Source organism: Osmerus mordax, chromosome 8 (genome assembly GCF_038355195.1).
Source record: "Osmerus mordax isolate fOsmMor3 chromosome 8, fOsmMor3.pri, whole genome shotgun sequence".
Lineage (NCBI taxonomy): Eukaryota > Metazoa > Chordata > Actinopteri > Osmeriformes > Osmeridae > Osmerus > Osmerus mordax.
The window spans coordinates 9623046-9641828 of NC_090057.1; the positions used below are offsets into that span (position 1 = coordinate 9623046).

Here is an 18783-nt window from a genome sequence, read left to right on the forward strand (position 1 = left end):
ATTTTATAAAATTGGGGGCGTTGGGAGTGGCGCCACCTAAAATAGTACTGTCCGATGACTTCAACCTTTAACGTTGTTAAAGTGAAGAAGAAGAAAAAAGAAATAAGTGGAGAGAAAATTGCTTGGAATTCCAGAGAACCAAAAATAAATAAGAGACAGAATGAAGTCTGCTTTTGAAAAAGGTCCTTGGGCAGCGGTACGTCATGGAAGAGGGTCTGAAGAGGGGGGATGGAGAGTGGAGAGGAGGAAGGGTGGGGGGATGGAGAGTGGAGAGGAGGAAGGGTGGGGGGGGGGGGGTGGGGGGGGTAGAAGTAGTGGGGAGGCGTGTGGTGGGGGTGTTTAGTTTTTGGGTGGGGGGTTGGAAAGAGGGGGTCCTGACCACAGTGGGCTTCACACAAGGCCAGTCTGTGTGGAGCTAACCCAAGCCCCTCCCTCCTCTGTTTCCCCTACAGATGAGCCTGCGAGAGAGAGAGAGAGAGAGAGAGAGAGAGAGAGTGAGCGAGCGAGAGAGAGAGAGGGCAGATGCGTGAGTGTGTGTGAGTGAGCGAGGCGCTCAGTTTGGAGGAGCTCACACAACAGCACAAAGCTGGCGCGCGGGACAAGGGGGAACACAAGGGGATTATGCCGAAAAGTGCCTGAGTTTGTCCCACGGACCTACAACGGGTAAGACAAGATTTGTTTATACGTCGCTTCCCTCGCAATATCCTGCGTACCAGATGTGTGCTTTTTATCCTCTTCACTGTTTCCATCTTTGCTTTCATCGACATCATGTCTCACTGGGGGTTCTATTTATAACAGATCAGAATGGGAAACACTGACAGCCAGTACAGCAGCTTTATGGCTCCGGGGAAACCGAAATCCTGCACTCTAAAGTTCCACTCCAGGAAAGAGGAGGTGCAGTCCCCCCCACTGCTGGTGGAGAGGGAGTGAGGCGGGCTCGGGGTACAAGTCTAGAGGGGCGGGGAGGGGCTACCTGCCCCAGCACAAGAACGGGCAGCCCTACGGCCCTCGCCACTACGAGCACCTCGCCAAGGGAGTGGGGAAGGGGGTCCCCTGCGGTAAGCCGCGACCCAGTTCCCCGCTGACGTACGGCCAGGGCGACGCGTCGCGAGCCGACGGCCATCGCTACGGTTACCTGGAGAGCAGCGGCGAGAGCGTCGGGGCGAGCGCCGGCGGGCGCCGGAGCCCGGCGGGGCGCGGGGCGTCCCTGCGCGAGCCCCCGGAGAGCCGCGGCAGCCCCAAGGTGCTGCTCAGCAAGGACGGCAGCATGCGCGTGGAGTTCACCAACGCCAGGAGGGTCCCCGCGGAGAGCCAGCCCCTGTCGGGCCACCCCTCGGCCACGCAGGAGCCCTCCCTCCGGACCAGCAAGGGCAGCTCGCTCAGCTCCGAGGGCTCGTGGTACGACTCGCCGTGGGGAAACGCGGCCGAACTCGCGGACAACGTGTTCGCCTGCGCTCCGCCCGCAGACCCCGGCGGCGGCTACGCCACCTACTCCTCCATCCGGACGGAGGAGACGGGCTGCGGCTACACCAGCAGCAGCGGTTACAACACCTTCTCCTCGGCACGCACCGATGACATCTCCCCGGGCTTCAACACCAGCCTGCTGTTCCAGACCGAGGATGGCACCAGCCAGTACGCAAACACCGGCTACAACAGCAACGGCTACAACACCTGCTCCTCCGGCCGCACTGAGGACAGTGGCATAGGGGACTCGGTGATCCTCCACCCAGGACCAGAGGGACTTCAGCCTGGGCTCGCCTCCCGTGTCCCTGGCTGACCTGTACGGCACGCCCAGCATGGCTGCCCCCTTCCCCACAGCCCGCTTCCAGGACGTCCCCCAGCACCGGGCCTCGCTGGCCTCGGTGCTGGACGCCGTCATCCAGGAGGAGGGCCCGGACGAGCAGCGCTACTCCTCACACACGTTGCCTTGCCGCAAGGCCGGGCCCGTCGCCGCCACCGCCGCCGCCGCCGCCGGCAGCAGGAAGGACTCCCTCAAGAGTCGAATCAGACGGCTGAGTGACTGGACAGGAAGTCTGAGCAGGAAGAAGAGAAGACTACAGGTGAGAGGGGAGGAGAGGAGAGAGGAGGAGAGAGGAGAGGAGAGAGGAGAGGAGAGAGGAGAGGAGGGAAAGGGGAGAGGAGAGGATAGGGGGTGATGGAGAGACCTCGGTAGAGAGAGACTGAAGGGTAAGGACTGGGCATGTTCAGATTTGATCAGATTACTGGCCCCTTCTTCTACCTCCTTAGAGACCCTAGCCTGAGTTTGTCTGATGGTAATCTCATTGTTGGAGTTGTTTTGGTCACTGTGGTGGCTGCAGGCTCTTCTAGATGTCTAGTCTTGCGGAACACAACATGTCATTGTTCAGACATGACTGTCCTGTAAAAGTCACAACAATACCTAGTTGATCACATGACTCACATCAGTCAACTAGGATCATCTGAGATAGCGGTAAAGATCATTGCTTTAAACAAAATGTCAAATATCTCTGGAACTTAAAAGGACGTCATTTACAAGAAAAAGGGGTAAACCGTGTTCATGGATAGTGTTTTCAGTCTTTTCCAAAAGGAAAGAATAGCTTCAGATCCGAATACCGTCTGACAACACATTCTTCACCACAGTGTGGCCTGGATGCATTAAGGGGCTTCATTTATTGTGACGGAGGCCAAGAGAAGGAGTAATGAAATAACAAGACTCATCATCTTCCAGTCTTCCAGTGCCTTGGCTCTAGAATGTGCTGGCTGTAAATCAAGCCTGCAGGCCATGTAAGACGAGACCTCATACCTTATTCTTTTGAAAGGAAATGCTTATTGATAGCGATTAAGGAACTTTAACAGGGACATGGAGTGATACATGGTCCTCCTCCTCACGCCATTGAAAATATGTGTAAGATATTAAGATACACAACCTCTGTTTTGGTCCAGATGATATCAACGTCTTTTATTTTCAAAACAAGTTGTTCGAGCTATTGATATCTGGGGTATTGCCGAGTTTGATGAATGTACTTGCAGACTAGGATCATGTTATGTTATTCAACAAAGCGTCACAGTTTCGCATTGTAGCCGATGAATGTCGTATAACTGTGATCTTGGGCGTTGCTTTGGACCTCCGGTTAATAATAGAGCTATTACATTTTTTGAATTTAGATCATTTTTCACACAATGGACTCATATTTCATATTCCTTCAGGAGCCGTGTGGTGGGGATATCAGTGGGGTCTTCTGTGGTCCCTCGGACCCTGGCTCAGCTGAGCCAAGCGCCCAGGTGACCTGTCCCTCATGGAACCCCCTACACACCCAGAACCAGGCCTTCTCCACCTGCTCTGGATCCATCCGCTTTCCTCCTGGCCAGCAGAACCCCAACGACGCCCTGAGGCAGAACATCTATGAGAACTTCATGCAGGAACTGGAGACGGGCGGCGGCGGCAGTGGGCCGGAGCGCCCCGAGCCCTCCGAGGAGGAGGGAGACGGGGAGGAGGGAGGCGGGGAGGCCGGGAGCAGCAGTGGAGGCTCCCTGGGTTCTCTGGAGCAGCTGGACCTGCTGTTTGAGAAGGAGCAGGGCGTGGTGCGCAGGGCGGGCTGGCTCTCCTTCAAGCCCCTCCTCACCATGCACAAGGACCGCAAGCTGGAGATGGTGGCCAGACGCAAGTGGAGGCAATACTGGGTCACACTCAAAGGTACCTTTTGCTCTCCCTGCACACACACTGGAGATAAGCCTCCTGTAGAACATGAACAGGTGTTGGATGGGTGGATGGATGGATGAATGGACAGAAGGAATGAAAGAGAGAAACGACTGTGTCTAAACTGCCGTCCACCTCTGGTCCAGGCTGCACCCTCCTGTTCTATGAGACCTATGGGAAGAGTGGTCCCGAGCAGGAGCTGTCACCGCGCTATGCCCTGCTGGCCGAGGACAGCGTCGTCCAGGCCATCCCCGAGCATCCCAAGAAGGAGAACGTCTTCTGCCTTAGCAACGCCTACGGAGACGTCTACCTGTTCCAGGCGAGTTCCCTCCCGCTCTCCTCCTGACTCTCCTTCTCCTCCGTCGGAGCGGTGTCACGCTTCCAATCTGCAGAGCCTTGTCTTCGCGTCTGTCTTTGAAATGTGGAAATCTGCAGTGTGAGTGAATGTGTAGGGAGTGTTCTGCGTATAACTGTAAGAAAGGGTTAGAGAAGCGTGATGTTGGCACGTGATAGCTCTTCCAGTCCGGGCTCCATGATATGTCCATGGGTGAACCACAAGCCTGGACTGGCCTCTGGTTCATTTTAGGATTTTTATGTGTGGCTGTTGGGGTCAGTAATGACTGTGCTGGTGTAACTCATATCCTGCCCATACTGCCAACCTCTCAGTTCTATTGTCCTCCATCATGGAGTTTAAGTGATGGGGTTGGAAGAAGAAAGTTCTCTCCTGTTGGCATAGAGCTGTTGACCGCCTTTTTTCCAGACTCCACACAAGGAAAAGTCTTGTCTCCTTAATGTCCTTCGCACCAGTTTTACGAGCGTGAAAGCACCTTTTTTTTTTGGTCTTCCATTTGATTCGGTTACGGAGTGTTTACCAGATACACAAATCACACCGTCGGTCTGTCTACCATGCATCACCATGGCAATGGGGGGGGGGGGGGGGGGGAGAGTGTCTTGGCCCGGCTCAGCGAGAGAAGTGGGGGGAGAGGCGGGTGGGGCGGAGAGATGGAAGGAGGGAGGGAGGTGATGAATGTGCAGTGGGGCTTTTGTCTGGCACTTAAGGATCTTCGTCTGCCCGGGAGAAGGGCCCGGTAATGAGAGCCATGTTTGTCCCCTCGCTCCTGGGCCCTGACTCACCTGGCTTGCTTCCCTCCATCCCCTCCCCTCAGGCCGCCAGTCAGACCGACCTGGAGAACTGGGTGACGGCCATCCACTCAGCCAGCGCCTCCCTCCTGGCCAAGCGGCAGGGCAAGGAGGACACGGTGCGTCTGCTGCGCAGCCAGACCCGCGCCCTGCTCCAGAAGATCGACATGGACGGGAAGATGAAGAAAATGGCCGAGCTGCAGCTGTCGGTCATCAGCGACCAGAGGAACAGGAAGGCCATTGAGAGCCAGGTGAGTGGGGGGGGGGGGGGAGGGTCCTGGGGCGGATATCCCTGTGTGGAGAGATCAAAAGGCTGGGGCGAATCTGAGCCGTTCAGATAAAGCGGTGAGGTAAATTGGTCAATTTGGTCATTAGTTTCTGGGGTTGAAATAGGAACCAGGGTGTTTTGCAGCCGGTGAAGATGAGATATCCACCTGTATGACATCCTCCTGGTTCTAGGCCTCTGACCTCTGCATCATTACTCTAAGGCGTCCTTATGGAACGTCTTAGAGTCTGTCTTGGGGAAACACTGTAGAAAATACTATGTTGCCTCTGACAGGAAAACCAGACGTGGCCTTTTAAAAAAAACGTAAAACACCAAATGCTGATGTGTTGACAGTGAGTCAGCCTGTGGCCCATTGCTTACCATTAGACTACCCCCTGCCTACGAGAAAACAGGAGAGGGTTTACTGGAACCGAATTAAGGCTACTTAAAGATCCTTTGTTCTTAATGATACAGGGTTGCGGGGGGCAGGGGGGGGGGGGTGCAGGTCAAGGCCAGTTTGCGGGGAGGAGGTGTGTTGGGGGTGGGGGGGGGGTGGGGGGGTAGGGGATCAAACCCCTGCTTGGATCATCTCCAGGCCCCTCGCTCTCTTTGATGTTCTCTCTCTGAAAGTGATACCAGCGCTCTGCCATTTGAAGTGAAGCTCTTAGGGTCTCATCTCTAGATTAAACTCTTATCTCACCCCCGTTCAGTCAATTACAGAGCTCTCCTGAGTGAAGTAGACGAGAGAGAGTCCATGCAGAGAGATTCCTGTCGTTCCTCCACACGGGGTGCAGTGACAGATTAGATGGGGCGGTGTGAGACCCTTGTATTGAGACCCTTTGCTGAGGGCGCCATCCTCCTGTGTCTTGACCTTGTATGTGTGAATGCGTGTACGTGTGTGTGTGTGTGTCTGCGTTGTGTGTGCGTGTGTCTGTCACCCCCCAGATCCTGCAGTGGGAGCAGAACCTGGAGAAGTTCAACATGGACCTGTTCCGTGTACGCTGTTACCTGGCCAGCCTGCAGGGCAGTGAGCTGCCTAACCCCAAGAGTCTCCTGGCCGTGGCCGGCCGGCCCTCCAAGATGACCCTGGGCCGGCTGGGCATCTTCTCAGTGTCCTCCTTCCACGCCCTGGTGAGAACCTGCAACACACTCCCCCCCCCCACCCCCAACACACTGCCCTTCTATGAGGTTTCTCCGAAAACCCAACGGAGTTTGATGAAAGTCCAACTGCTTTCAGTACGACTGAACTTCAGTCGCGGAAATCCACCGGGCTCTCGGCTTCTTATGAACATAATCTTCGGATTTGGGTCGTGAAGTACAAGACTCCAGTAACGACCCGTTCTCTTCTGCGCTCAGATCTGCACGCGTGACGACGCGACCCTGCGGAGGCGTTGTCGGTCTCTCTCCCGGGGGATGCGCAACAAGAGGGGGCTCTTCTCCTCCCTGAAGGGCCTGGACAGCCTGACCAAACACAGCCGGGAGAAGAGGCAGTCTGCGTCCCAGGTACTGTTCCATTTGACCGCCCCTGGCCCGCCCCCCTGTTATGTGAACAACACGGTGGAGCAGTGACGTGAAGCTGAGTGCTAGCTAGCCTCGGTGGATTAGCCTGGCGAAGATTTTATTAGACTGGTTTAACCTATCAGCTGGGAAGGATTTGTGGGGGGCTACACCCTTTTGGCTGTGCCGGGCGCCCCATTTGCCATTTGCCTCTCTCCTTTTTATCACCTGTATAAACAACGGTTTACAAGGGACCCCTTGGCTCCTGACTGGACGGCACTTTTTGTTTTTTTCTTCCCCTTTCCGTGGGCCCTTCTGTTTGTAACAGAGGGGCTGTTTGATAAACCCGTCGGGGCGGCAGGTTCCTGGAATGTGGTTTAAGCGTTCCTTGTGGGCCGTGACCCATAAATCACCCTCCTAACCCCCACCACCCCCCCCCCCCCCCCCCACCCCCCACGTGCCCCATGCTCGTCTCTCGTACTCTGACTCGCAAGCTTTCCAGGGAGGGGAGGGGAAGCACGTCGTAAAGCCGTCTTCTGAGGAGGTTTGGAAGCGGTCCCGGGTAAAAGCGTCCAGAGAGGGAGGACGTTGTTTCCCCCGTCGGGGATGTGGCGAGCTGCTGATATCTCCCCATCGTTCATTCCTGTGTACACAAGCCAGCTGCAAAACAAGCCAGGCTCCATAGGCCTCCGTTAGACCCTTCAGGGTGGTCTATATTTAGACTGGGGGACAAGCTGTCATCAATGTTACCCCTGGTGGAGGACATATCTCTCTGCTCCCCCCCCCCATCAATGATTTGGTTCTTCCAGAGTGATAACATACAGACATGTTCTCCTTCCAAACACGTGCTTTCTGTTGACATTCCCTCAATGTCCTTCATGTACACACACATACACCCGCTCTCAGCCTAGTCCTTCATGTACACACATACACCCGCTCTCAGCCTAGTCCTTCATGAGAGAGAGAGAGAGAGAGAGAGAGAGAGAGAGAGAGAGAGAGAGAGAGAGAAAGAGAGAGAGAGAGAGAGAGAGAGAGAGAAAGAGAGAGAGAGAGAGAGAGAGACCTCCCCAGCAGTCAAAGTCATGAGTCAGAGAAAGTAGCCCTCTCAGACAGGCCAGTCAGTGGAACACAGAGAGGAGCCATTACTACACGCCATATGTGGTTAATTGCAGCAAGCTGCAGCAGCGTGCCAGTGGGAACAAACAGATGGTTGGGGTAAACCACACTGTCCACTAAACGTCCAGCAGCATTATACCAAGGGGGGCGGGGGTGTGTGGGGGGCAACTCTACCCTCCCCGCTCTCTGCCAGCAGCCCACTTTTATGTGAGGGGGGCGGAAGAGGGAGTTATGTAGTCAGTCACAGAGTATATTGTAATTGCTTCCAGAGAGCTGTGATCGTGAGGTGACATGAATCCCCCACTCCCCACCTCCCCCTCCCCCCTTCCCCACCTCCCCCCCCCCCCCCCCCCTTCCCCACCTCCCCCCCCCCCCCCCCCCCCCCCCCAGACACAAAGGACCGGACAAAAAATGCCGGATCAAAGACAAACTTGTGTTTAGGCGGGGGCACTAATGAGGGCACTTTCATTCTGGGATGCCGTGATACAGAATCACGGTTGGCGCAGGCATGCCACCTGACCTACGTGGAGGTCCTGTCCACGGTCTTCGGTGCCGGAGGGCGGGGGGGTGGGGGGGGGGGGGCGTGCGCGGGTGTGTGTGTGTGGGGGGGGGGGGGGGGCGGAGGGGTGTCAGACTGGCGCGTGTGGCTAGAGGAGACAGTCTCCATCCTCTGGCAGGCCTGATTACGGCTGTTCCATCTGCCTGACTCCTAGACCTGTAATTTCAGCTGGGCCAGACCGCTCATTTCTTCCCATGACTCCTCTGGGTTCATTTTGGTTTCTATCTGGATCAGAATTAGTATCAAAGTCTTTGGTTTTAGACAGATAGCTTTTAATTACATGTAAATATAGACCCCTGTTCTGTTATTTATAGAGTGCATTTTTCTCCCGAGTCACTCTTGTGAATGTGTGCGTCCTCTTCCTGTGTCGCAGATCTTCGAAGGCCAGAGTTTCGGGCTGCGAGGCCCCGCCCCCAGCATGTGCAGCTCGGAGGTACGGTCGACCTTGCTAGATTAAACACACCTTTTGTTGTCTGCTAAACGAATACAGATTCATCATCCAACGCTTCACTTCTTGTTTGCGCTCCCAAACTCCTCTTACATCCGGTGGTACGTGTTCAAAGCCAGACGTCGCTCATCACCTTCACCCCCCCTCTCCATCCTCTTGTTGAGTCTGCCCCCATGTGTCCCCTGCTCCAGGTGCTGGGGGGATTTGTGGCCCGTCCATTCCTCAGACTCCGTAATCCCGGGATGGGGAAAGAGTGTGTGTGTGTGTGTGTGTGGGGGGGGGGGGGGGTGGAGGGGCAGGGGTGGGGGGTGTCTCCATTCACACGGACCCGGGCCTAGTACAGCTGCCACAACAGCCTGCTGCTCTGTTGACTCTGCCTCAGTGCAAACAGGCAGGCGTGAGGCGGGCTGTAGGATCCTTTGGGGGGGAGGGGGGGGGGGGGTGCTTCTGGATGGAGTTCCTTTATTCCACTAGAACACCATTGTCACTCAGTGTTAATCCCTCTGTGCTGTCAGAGAATGCCTCTCCACTTGCCAGCGTGCACACACACACACACACACACACACATGCTGACCTGTTGCTGAGTGTATTCAGTGGCTTTTGGCTTTGGTTCAACAGACTCATAAAACAGCTGTGAGGGACATGTCAACATCGGTATCTTATGGGTTCTAAACTGTTTTTAATGATAGATTTTTACGTTGTCGGTTTGTCGGTGAAGTAAATATTTCATGTTTAAGTGCGTTCTCAGGCAGAGGTCCGCTAAGACAAGATTTTAACAAAGTATTTCAGAAATGTGCTCATTTATTTATTGAGCTACAAAGTATGTCCACACGCTCAGAAGATTAATAAACACTTTCTCTCTTTTTTCCCCTTTTTTCTCTTACTCTTTGTCTCCTTTTCCTGCTCTAAGAGGTTGGACATGCCTTCCAAAACACAGCCAGCAGCACCCTCTGAAGGCCTTCCGTGGTACTGCGCCTTAGAACCTCCAGTCTGTGTGAACATGCCCGACAACCAAGCTGTTACGCTGTCCCTAACGCCAGACCTGCTCGTATCAGACGTGCTGTCTTTGGCATGTAAGGTAAGTGCAAACTCTCCCTTCTCATCACTAAACCATGTTCCACACAAACCGGGTGGATCTGAAACCTCAGTGTCAGCAGATTCCCAGGAATCCTCTGGTGTCTGACTGGTACGGGGAAGAGATGATGGGGGAAGGATAGCTGTAGGGTGGCTCAGCCGGTTTAATTGCTCTTGATACTTTCATCATTCATACCTTCCCTCCGTAAAAAGAGCTGGTTCACCACATCCTGCTGGCTGAAGGGGATTCCAATGCCTCTTTATTTATTCAGTGGAACAAGCTTGTGTCTCACTTGATCTTTCTCTCTCCGCTTCCAGGAGAGGCAGCTGGACCCCAGCCAGCACTGCCTGCGTGTGAGGAGGCGACCAGGCCAGGACTGGGACATCAGCACCCCAGCCCCTAGTGACCCGCTCAGAAACCTGGTGAGCCACAACATTCAAAACGTCCGTGCCCAAAACCCCACCAGTCACTATCTGTCACACAGCACTGCTGAGTGGGCTGCCCTGTCATTGTCACTACTCCTTATTCCTGCATCGCAAGTGTTCCCTCTGAGGACATTACACATCGATAAGATGTGATCGATGATGATGATGATGATGATGATGATGTTGCTCTGGACAGGTGTATGAGGAGCTGGAGGTGTTCCCTCTCAACGTGTTCTCCATACGGCTGTCTCGCCCTCACAGCGCTGTGGACTTTGGTGAGTTAGACATTAACATTGGATTTGACGGGGCGAGAGAGAGAGAGAGAGAGAGAGAGAGAGAGAGAGAGAGAGAGAGAGAGAGAGAGAGAGAGAGAGAGAGAGAGAGAGAGAGAGAGAGAGAGAGAGTACAGAGGCATGAACATGGAGTCCCAGTGCTCTGAGCTGTTCTCCCTCCGTCACGCAGGGTTCGCTGTCACCGGCCACGTGGACGGACTGAGGAAGAGCCACGTGTACGTGAGCGAGGTGAGCCCAGCCGGGCTGGCCGTCACTGAAGGTAGGTCCTGGTACTGTCCCCAACACAGGCCACTGAAAGACAACAGCTCCATTTTCCAATCGAGATCACAGACATATGTAGATATCGATATATCGACATATATCTTCCATACGCAATGCATGCTATAGTTTGAGTTCACTCTGCGTGTACATGTCTCAGTGCTGACCGGTGTGATCGATCCCTCTGCAGGGCTGCGGGCCGGGGATGAGATCCTGGTTCTGAACGGGGCCAGCGTGTCCACGCTGGACCTGGGCCTGATGCAGGTGTTCTTCAGCCACCTGAGCCTCCAGCTGCTCCTCAGACGTGAGGAGACCAGCTCCCAGGACCTCAGCTCCGCCTGGCCGGACTGTGACGCCGGCGAGCCCTGTGCACCTGCACCCCCGCCCCCCCTCAGCCACCCTATTCCCTGGCCCGCAGGTAAACATCGATGACATCACCAGAGCCACATGCTTTTCCTTAAAAAGAAAAAAAAACCTCTTCTGTTTGATTCTAGATTGTTCTCCCTGCCACTAGAGAGCATCAGAGAGCAGTGTCCTTCAGCCCAGTTACCTGAGGCAGTGTGTATGTTTGTGTGAGAGGGAAACGCCTCACCACCCAGTGTTGCGGTGTGTTCAGGCCTGGCTGGGGACACAACACCACGCTGCTCTAATTAGTGGGCCCTGATGACAGATGGCAGGTTTCACTGGGCAGCGCGACACAGTCGTCGGCTAAATGTCCTCATCGTGACCACAGTAGCTATTTATAAAAATTCCGGGAAGACAATCAAGGATATTTACGTTTGAAATGAGTTTTCAGATTGTGCCGTGGGTATTCAAGGTTTGGCGTCCTCGACCATGGAATTGTGCCTGTGGTAAAGCAGTGAGATGACAACGATGTGCTGTTTTTTTGTGGGCCTCTGGTGTGCCGTGTTTAGAAGCCCTTGGGACAGGAGCGCGAGGCCAAATGAATTGCCTCTCCCTACTGCATGTGTACTGAGGTTAGATCGTTGACACCAGTCAGGTCCACTTAACTACCCGGCAGCGATGCCCCTTCCCTGGGGAAGACAGCTCCACAACTGCCTGGAGCGCTTCAAACCCAGGAATTCTCCCTCAGATAATGTCAGCCATTTCTGTCTTCTCCTCCATCTTCTCCAGCTGATTATTTGGTCCCGTCCGTCTTTCCTGTTCCTCAGAAATGTCGCTGGTCGCCCAGGAGGTTCCAGAAAGTTCCATCGCGTCTGCCGTTGACGACACGTCACCGCCCCCACGGCTCATTGATGACACCGAGCAGCTTGCACAGGTGAGCTGGAGTGTGTGTGTGTAAGCTAAAGTAGTTGTGTTGTGTTTCACAGCGTGCCTACTGTGAGTAATTAGGATTTACTGGTGATAACAACTTGTGCGTAGTAGGAATCCAAGACACATTTGGACTCTGTCCAAAACTACAGGTGACCCCAAACCTGACCTACTGACATATCACATCCTATCTAAACAGTTTCGTGTGACGAGAAAGACTGCTCATTTGAGGGTGAACAATACAGACGTGAAAAAACAGAATACTTCCCCCAGAAGCATTGAAATACCTAAATACTCCCTCACACCATTGACTTCTTTCCTACCCTGAATTTAAACTCAACTCAGCCTCAGAACTGCAAATCAAACACTATTTCCTCTCGAGTCTTATAATTCACTCTCTCTGCTTTCACTGGAATCCCTCCTTGGCTAGCTGTCCTTGCTTCCTCTGAGCCTGCTCAAGCCGAGCCAAGAGCAGCCCTGTCAGCACATGACCCCTGAGCAGACCGCTAATCCAGGCTTTACTCCATAAGTGTGTATGACTGAGGGGGAGAGAGAAAATAGAGCTAACCCAAGGATTATGGCTATCAGGGGGGGTTACTACGCCTGGTGCTGGCATGTAGAATACCGACTGTGTTCAGCTACAAGTGTAGCCAGTGGCAAGACCCCGGCGCTCCGCTCCCGTCCGTAGGGGCCATGTGCGGGGTGCTATCCCAGAAGGAGGAGGGAGAGGCTGGACACCTCTTCTCCAAGTTCAGCCTGACGTTCCCCAGACAGTCCTTCAAGGACAAGCTGACTGGGGCGCTGTACAACGCTGCCTCTTGCATGGTCTGCGGCCGGCCTGTCGACGGGATCGTTCTGCTGGTAACAACTTTCCCGGGACTTCCGTATGAGTGTTTTACCTGGGCTGTGGGTTTGCATTGGCACTGTGCAGTGTGTGTTCACTATTAACTGTGCTTATGTGTGTTTGTTTGGCCTGGGCAACAACACCAATCTGCTATGCGTGCGCTAGAGCTATAATGCAATTTTTTAATATTACTGTAGGAGGAGAGTTGAGTTAGGACTTATGCCCTCACACTCCACTGAGACGTGCAGAGGAGACTGCGATAGGAAATAATAAACTCATAAATGTTAATGCTTATGAAGGGAATCTTTTTCACCTTTTACCTGCTTCTCATTTCCCGGGGTATTAAAAGCTCGGATTGCGGCGCAGCACAACAGTCCAAACCCAGGGAATTTATCAGTTTGTCAGCACTTTATTATAGCCTGGCAGGACAAATTATGATGACAAATGGCCAACGCTCCGGCTGGGAAGCTTCCGTGTTCCGAGACCTTCCGGAAACGAAACTCTGGGAGCTGAGGAGGAGCGCTGCGTCCTCAAAGACCCTCTCAGGGTGAAATGATGCTCACGCTTCAAGTGAGGAAGTACAGTGTGAGAAGTGAACTCCTTTCGTTTGATCCCTCGAATCTCGAGCCTCGGCTCTCCTTTGTTCTGCTGACAGTGTTTGTTGCTTTCCGGTGCCAGGCATTATCCTGTCGAAGTCGAAACCCGAACGTAGAAATGAGGAAGCAGTCATTGAGGTACCTCGATTTCACGGGCTGCATAATTACTGTGGGAGAGCGAGTCTGCCTTTGGCTCTGTCCCAAGAGGCTTCTCTTCAGACGTGTTTACCTCCACTAGTGTCTAAATCCAAATCTCTCTTGATCCCTCTCTCCTATGGCAACGATACCCACGTCTGGCTGGCTTACAAACCTGGCCCTCTGCCTCTCGTTCAGCTCTCAGACGCTCACACGCTTTCACAGAGGGTGCACGACTTCCACTGACGTGACGAGACCGTTTGTGACGGCACGTTTGAACCGAAGTGCATTCCTTGACACCTCCAGGTCAGGTCGGCGAGGAGACGAATGCGCTGTTAATCGGCTAACACTCCACGTTGCGCTGTTCTGTTTCACCCAGAACGTGGAGACGGTGTGCTCGCTCTACCACACCTTCCCAGAGGGCTGTGGGGTGGTGGTGGACGGCCAGAGGAACCCTTACTCAGTCGAGAACGGCCTGCAGCGGCCCTGCCCACGCCACATGTCCGTCTCCGAGAGGCTGTGCAAGGTCATCCAGGAGCTGGTGGACACTGAGAAGTCCTACGTGAAGGTAAATATCTCCTCACGTCTCTCCGCACTGCCTGGGATGGAAGGTCATGCCATGTCCTGTAAAAGAAGCTATGATGAACGTTCATGGTGCCTGTAGAAAAAAGACGTCAAAAAGCTATGAGAGGTGGCTTCTCAGTCAGGTGGAGGTGATGATGTCACATTCTGCTTGTGACATGTGCATCGTCTGTGATGACGTGTCAGTCTAATGGCTTCTCTGTGTGTCTCTCAGGATCTGGGCTGTCTGTTCAACATCTACCTGACCCCGTTGCAGAATGAGACCTTCCTCAGCCAGGACGAGGTACAGTAGAGAGGAGGAGAATGTAGAAAACGCTCTCAACACCTGAGTCGTTACCCACAGTCTATGCTGGAAGTCTATCAATCTTGCAACCCGACAGTCTGTGTTGGAAGTGTGAAGGTTTTACTTTGTGTTGTCGAGCCTGACCAGTCCCATCACCTTCCTCCCTCAGATGGAGTCGCTGTTTGGCAGCCTCCCTGAGATGCTGGACTTCCAGAAGGTGTTCCTCCACACCCTGGAGGAGCGGGTCGCCTCCTCGCCCAACTTCAGCTCCCTGGAAACCCCTGAGCAGTTTAAGGTACGGCCCCCTTCTGCACGGACACCCATGTGTTTCAATAATAGCTGAATGAGACTCGGAGTAGGTAGTATGACTTAAATTTATTTTCACTTTCTGCTTCCAGAAGCTGCTCTTCTCGCTGGGCGGGTCTTTCCTCTACTACGCTGACCACTTTAAGCTTTACAGTGGCTTCTGTGCCAATCACATCAAGGTCCAGAAAGTTCTAGAACGAGGTAAAACATCAAGCGCCGTAGACGAATATATCAGTCCTACACAGAACTCTATACCTCACATCGAGTGAATAACATCATCGTGGATCACGACTCTCTTTCAGTGCAGACACCTAAGCCCTAATCTATTTCCATCCCTTTCCAGCAAAAACGGACAGAGCTTTCAAGGAGTTCTTGGAAGCGAGGAACCCCACCAAGCAGCACTCGTCCACCCTGGAGTCCTACCTCATTAAGCCGGTCCAGAGGGTACTGAAGTACCCCCTGCTGCTACGGGAGCTGGTGTCCCTCACCGCCTCGGAGAGCGAGGAGCACAGCCACCTCACGGGTACGAACGGGCTTCAGGACCCTTTATGAGCACACACTCTCATGCCTGTACCTGGAGGTGCTGTACAGTACCATGCTGCACAGCGTCATGAGGCAGACTTGCTCAGGAACTGTCTCTCTCTCTCTCGTTACCTCAGAGGCCCTGAAGGCCATGGAGAAGGTGGCCAGCCACATCAACGAGATGCAGAAGATCTACGAGGACTACGGCACCGTGTTTGACCAGCTGGTGGCGCAGCAGAGTGGTCCAGAGAAAGAGGTAACTCCTACGACAACATCAACTGACGGAGATCTACATATAGCATGTTTTTATTTGGATTTTATTTACGTATGCAGTTAGTTTGCTCATGAAACCAGCTTGGTCGACCACACTTCTAGGCTAAGTGTCCTGTTCTCTCTCCAGGTAACGGAGATCTCCATGGGGGAGTTCCTCATCCACTCCTCCCTGGTGTGGCTCAACCCTCTCCCATCCCTGGGCCGCATGAGGAAGGACCCCGAGCTCACACTCTTTGGTGGGTGGAGCTGTCTACCACCACAGCCGGGACCTACAGTGGAGCATGACTAGAGGGACACATGTCAAGTTAGCCTCAGATCACTAATAAGACTACCCTCTCCTTCCTCCTTCCCTTAGTGTTCAAGAGAGCAGTGATCTTGGTCTACCGGGACAACAGCAAGATGAAGAAGAGGATGGTGAGTGCAACTACCCTCGAACACATTTCAAGCTGAGCATTGCTCCATAAAGTCAGATAGGATGGTGTATTACTTCTGTAATTCTGTTTGAACTTTGGACCTTTTTTTTACCTATGATTATCTGCTGCACTATTTGTACGCCGCCTTGGATAAAAGCATGAATTAAGGAATACATGTGAGTGTATGACAGATGGTAATGTGTCTCTGTTTGGGTTGTTTATTTGCAGACTACCTCACGTTCAGGCGACCTGGACCCCTTCAAGTTCCGCTGGCTCATCCCTGTGTCGGCTGTACAGGTCCGCCTGGGGAACGCAGCGGGTGAGTGACCTCAGCCCGCCCGACCTCTAACCTCCGACCTCCAGCCTAGGCTAGCAGCATGTTCAGCCACATCATCATCATTATCATCTTCAGTCTTTCTCTGGCTGTCAGACTGACCACCATGTGTTCTGCCTTCACAGGCACAGAGAACCCTTGTGTCTGGGAGCTGGTACATACCAAGTCTCAGGTGGAGGGGAGGCCTGAGACCGTGTTTCAGCTCTGCAGCAGGTGAGAGAAGTGATTGTTAACAGAATAGTTTACCGTTTATTCATAATTGTTATCATTCCAAATATTTCTTAAAAAAAATTGTAAACACGTAAATAGTTACACATCCCAACTCATTGTGTTATTTGGTATTTCCCAGTGGCTTGGAGAGCAAGGCTAGTGTGTTGAAAGCCCTGCGCTCCCTGGTCAGAGACGGGTCCACCAGGAGAGGGGTCCTGCCAGAGAGGACCCCCAGAGAACACCTGGGCTCCCTGCGGAGGAACCAGCCTCCAGCGGCCCGAGCCGGTTCCCTGAGGAGGAGACCGCAGCGTTATACGGACGCCCAGAAAGCCAGCCACACCCACTCCGACGAGGGCAGTGTGTCCAGCGGCTCCCACCCCGGAGACACCCGCTCTGAGCCCCAGCTGCCCAGCCGCCCCACAGACCTCCCCAGCCTGGAGAGCAACACGCTGGGCAAGAGAGCCAGGCTCTGCTCCTTGACCAGCGCCCTAGAGGCCCAGCTCCAGAGACTCAACTTCACAGAGGAGGCCGTGCAGGGCACAGGGTCCCAGCAGGGGGATACGCTTCGGCAAGAGTGCCCCCAGCCCCACCGTGCCCAGAGGAGGGCCCCAGACGAGCCTCAGTGTGTGGACTTCAACAGCATTATGGGGAGGGACTTTAGTGTGCAGAGCCTGGCTTCGGTGGTCAACGAGGATTGCTTCTACGACACCATCATGGGGATCCAGAAGGCTGCCATCCCCACACTATAGGAACACTGAACACTATAGGAACACTGAACACTATAGGGACACTGAACACTATAGGCGTTAACCGTGTTTATACCTGGCAACCTTATCAGACTGATTAGGTTATAGACGGATCACAGTGCTTTGTATTAAATCCAGTTCCACATCGTCGAACATGGATGCTCCCTGGCCAATCTTGGCCAAGCTAGACTCTAAGCTCTGAACACAGTTGCCTATGATCAACAACATTCCTTTTGTCAATTCCTGATTCACACGAGGATGACAGTGTAAATATGACGCTCTGTACACTCTGCCAGTTTCTAAAGCTTTTTTATGGTCTGTTGCTTTTTTGACAAAAGCAGTTGTTAGTTCAATACTGGAATTGCTTGATTGAAAATAAAAACGGTATTTCTAGTGGTGAATTCTATTTATGTGATGTTTCTTTTATGTTGTGTTCATTTCCCTGTATCGACCAACTACACAGACATGTAGCATGTAACCTATTTAATAGAACACATTAACTTAAAAAAGACCCTTGAAAGCTATTTCGCATTTGAAGCAATTTGATGTATCACTTAAAATATTATTGTTAAAATAATATCTGGCTGAACTGTAATTTATTTTCTAATAATGTGTATATCCTTTTCATAAATGTCATGCTGTACAGATACGGTAATATGCTGTAATATTTAATTAAACCCTTTTACATATTGTCTTGATCAAATCGATTTCTCGTTCTCTACTCAAAATAAATAGCGATTTGCATTCATTATTATTGAATGGGGATTTCGACGTATAACCTGGCAATCTCCAACCTGTTGCTCATCCAGTAAAAGTAGGTCTGTTATCGAAAACTAGATCCACTATCAGAGCCACAGACACCATCACAGCTGTACTGTAGTGTGTAGTAGTGTGCATGTGTGTGTGTGTGTGTTTGCGTGTGTGTGTGTTTCACTGGGAAGGCTGTAAACCGGAGACTGTGGTATATTCTTCAGCCACAGCAGAAGAAGAAGGGCTATAAGGCAGCAGCACTACAATGACTCATAATTGCTAGTCTTCCACTCCTGGTCTTTCTGTTCTGAGAGGCTTGTGGGCGATGTTAATCATGTGTGGGAGTGAGGCTCTTTTACAGCACGGCTCTTTGTTGCTCTGTCGTCGTCTGTCATCCAAATGGAACAGAGATACAAGCGAGCAAGCGAGCAACCAAATGGACGTTGTGTTTTTCTTTTCTGACGGTTGAATTAGGAGAATGTCCTTGATCGTTGAACGCAGCAGTCCAGACGTACAAGTGTGATCCAATACATGCACAAAATGGAATTACACACACACACACACACACACATATGATAAGGACACACTCAAACAGATACAGGCCTCCCTGTGAGAAGGAGGTTTAAGGTCCTTGCAGCAGCATGATGTGGAACAGACTTTTTTATTTATCCGGAAAACAAGAAGCCTGTGCAGTTGCTGTTGCCACAGTAACACCTATGTGAAGGACCATAAAGCCCCCCCCCCCCCCCCCCCCACCACCACTCA

At 52.9% G+C, this 18783-nt stretch overlaps 1 protein-coding gene across 1 annotated transcript; it reads left to right on the forward strand.

Annotated features, from left to right (window-relative positions):
- Positions 1–203: 203 nt before the first annotated feature.
- LOC136947622 (rho guanine nucleotide exchange factor TIAM2) lies at positions 204–17941 on the forward strand. Its single transcript, XM_067241750.1, is given in 26 exon segments — positions 204–213; positions 885–1723; positions 1725–2060; positions 3187–3673; positions 3823–3995; positions 4843–5067; positions 6027–6212; positions 6438–6584; positions 8627–8686; positions 9612–9779; positions 10094–10198; positions 10398–10476; positions 10664–10753; positions 10943–11170; positions 11925–12031; positions 13979–14167; positions 14396–14464; positions 14634–14759; positions 14863–14971; positions 15114–15293; positions 15430–15548; positions 15693–15801; positions 15921–15979; positions 16207–16297; positions 16438–16525; positions 16662–17941. Coding segments are annotated over 26 exon segments (4989 nt in total). The 3' UTR covers positions 17272–17941.
- Positions 17942–18783: the final 842 nt, after the last annotated feature.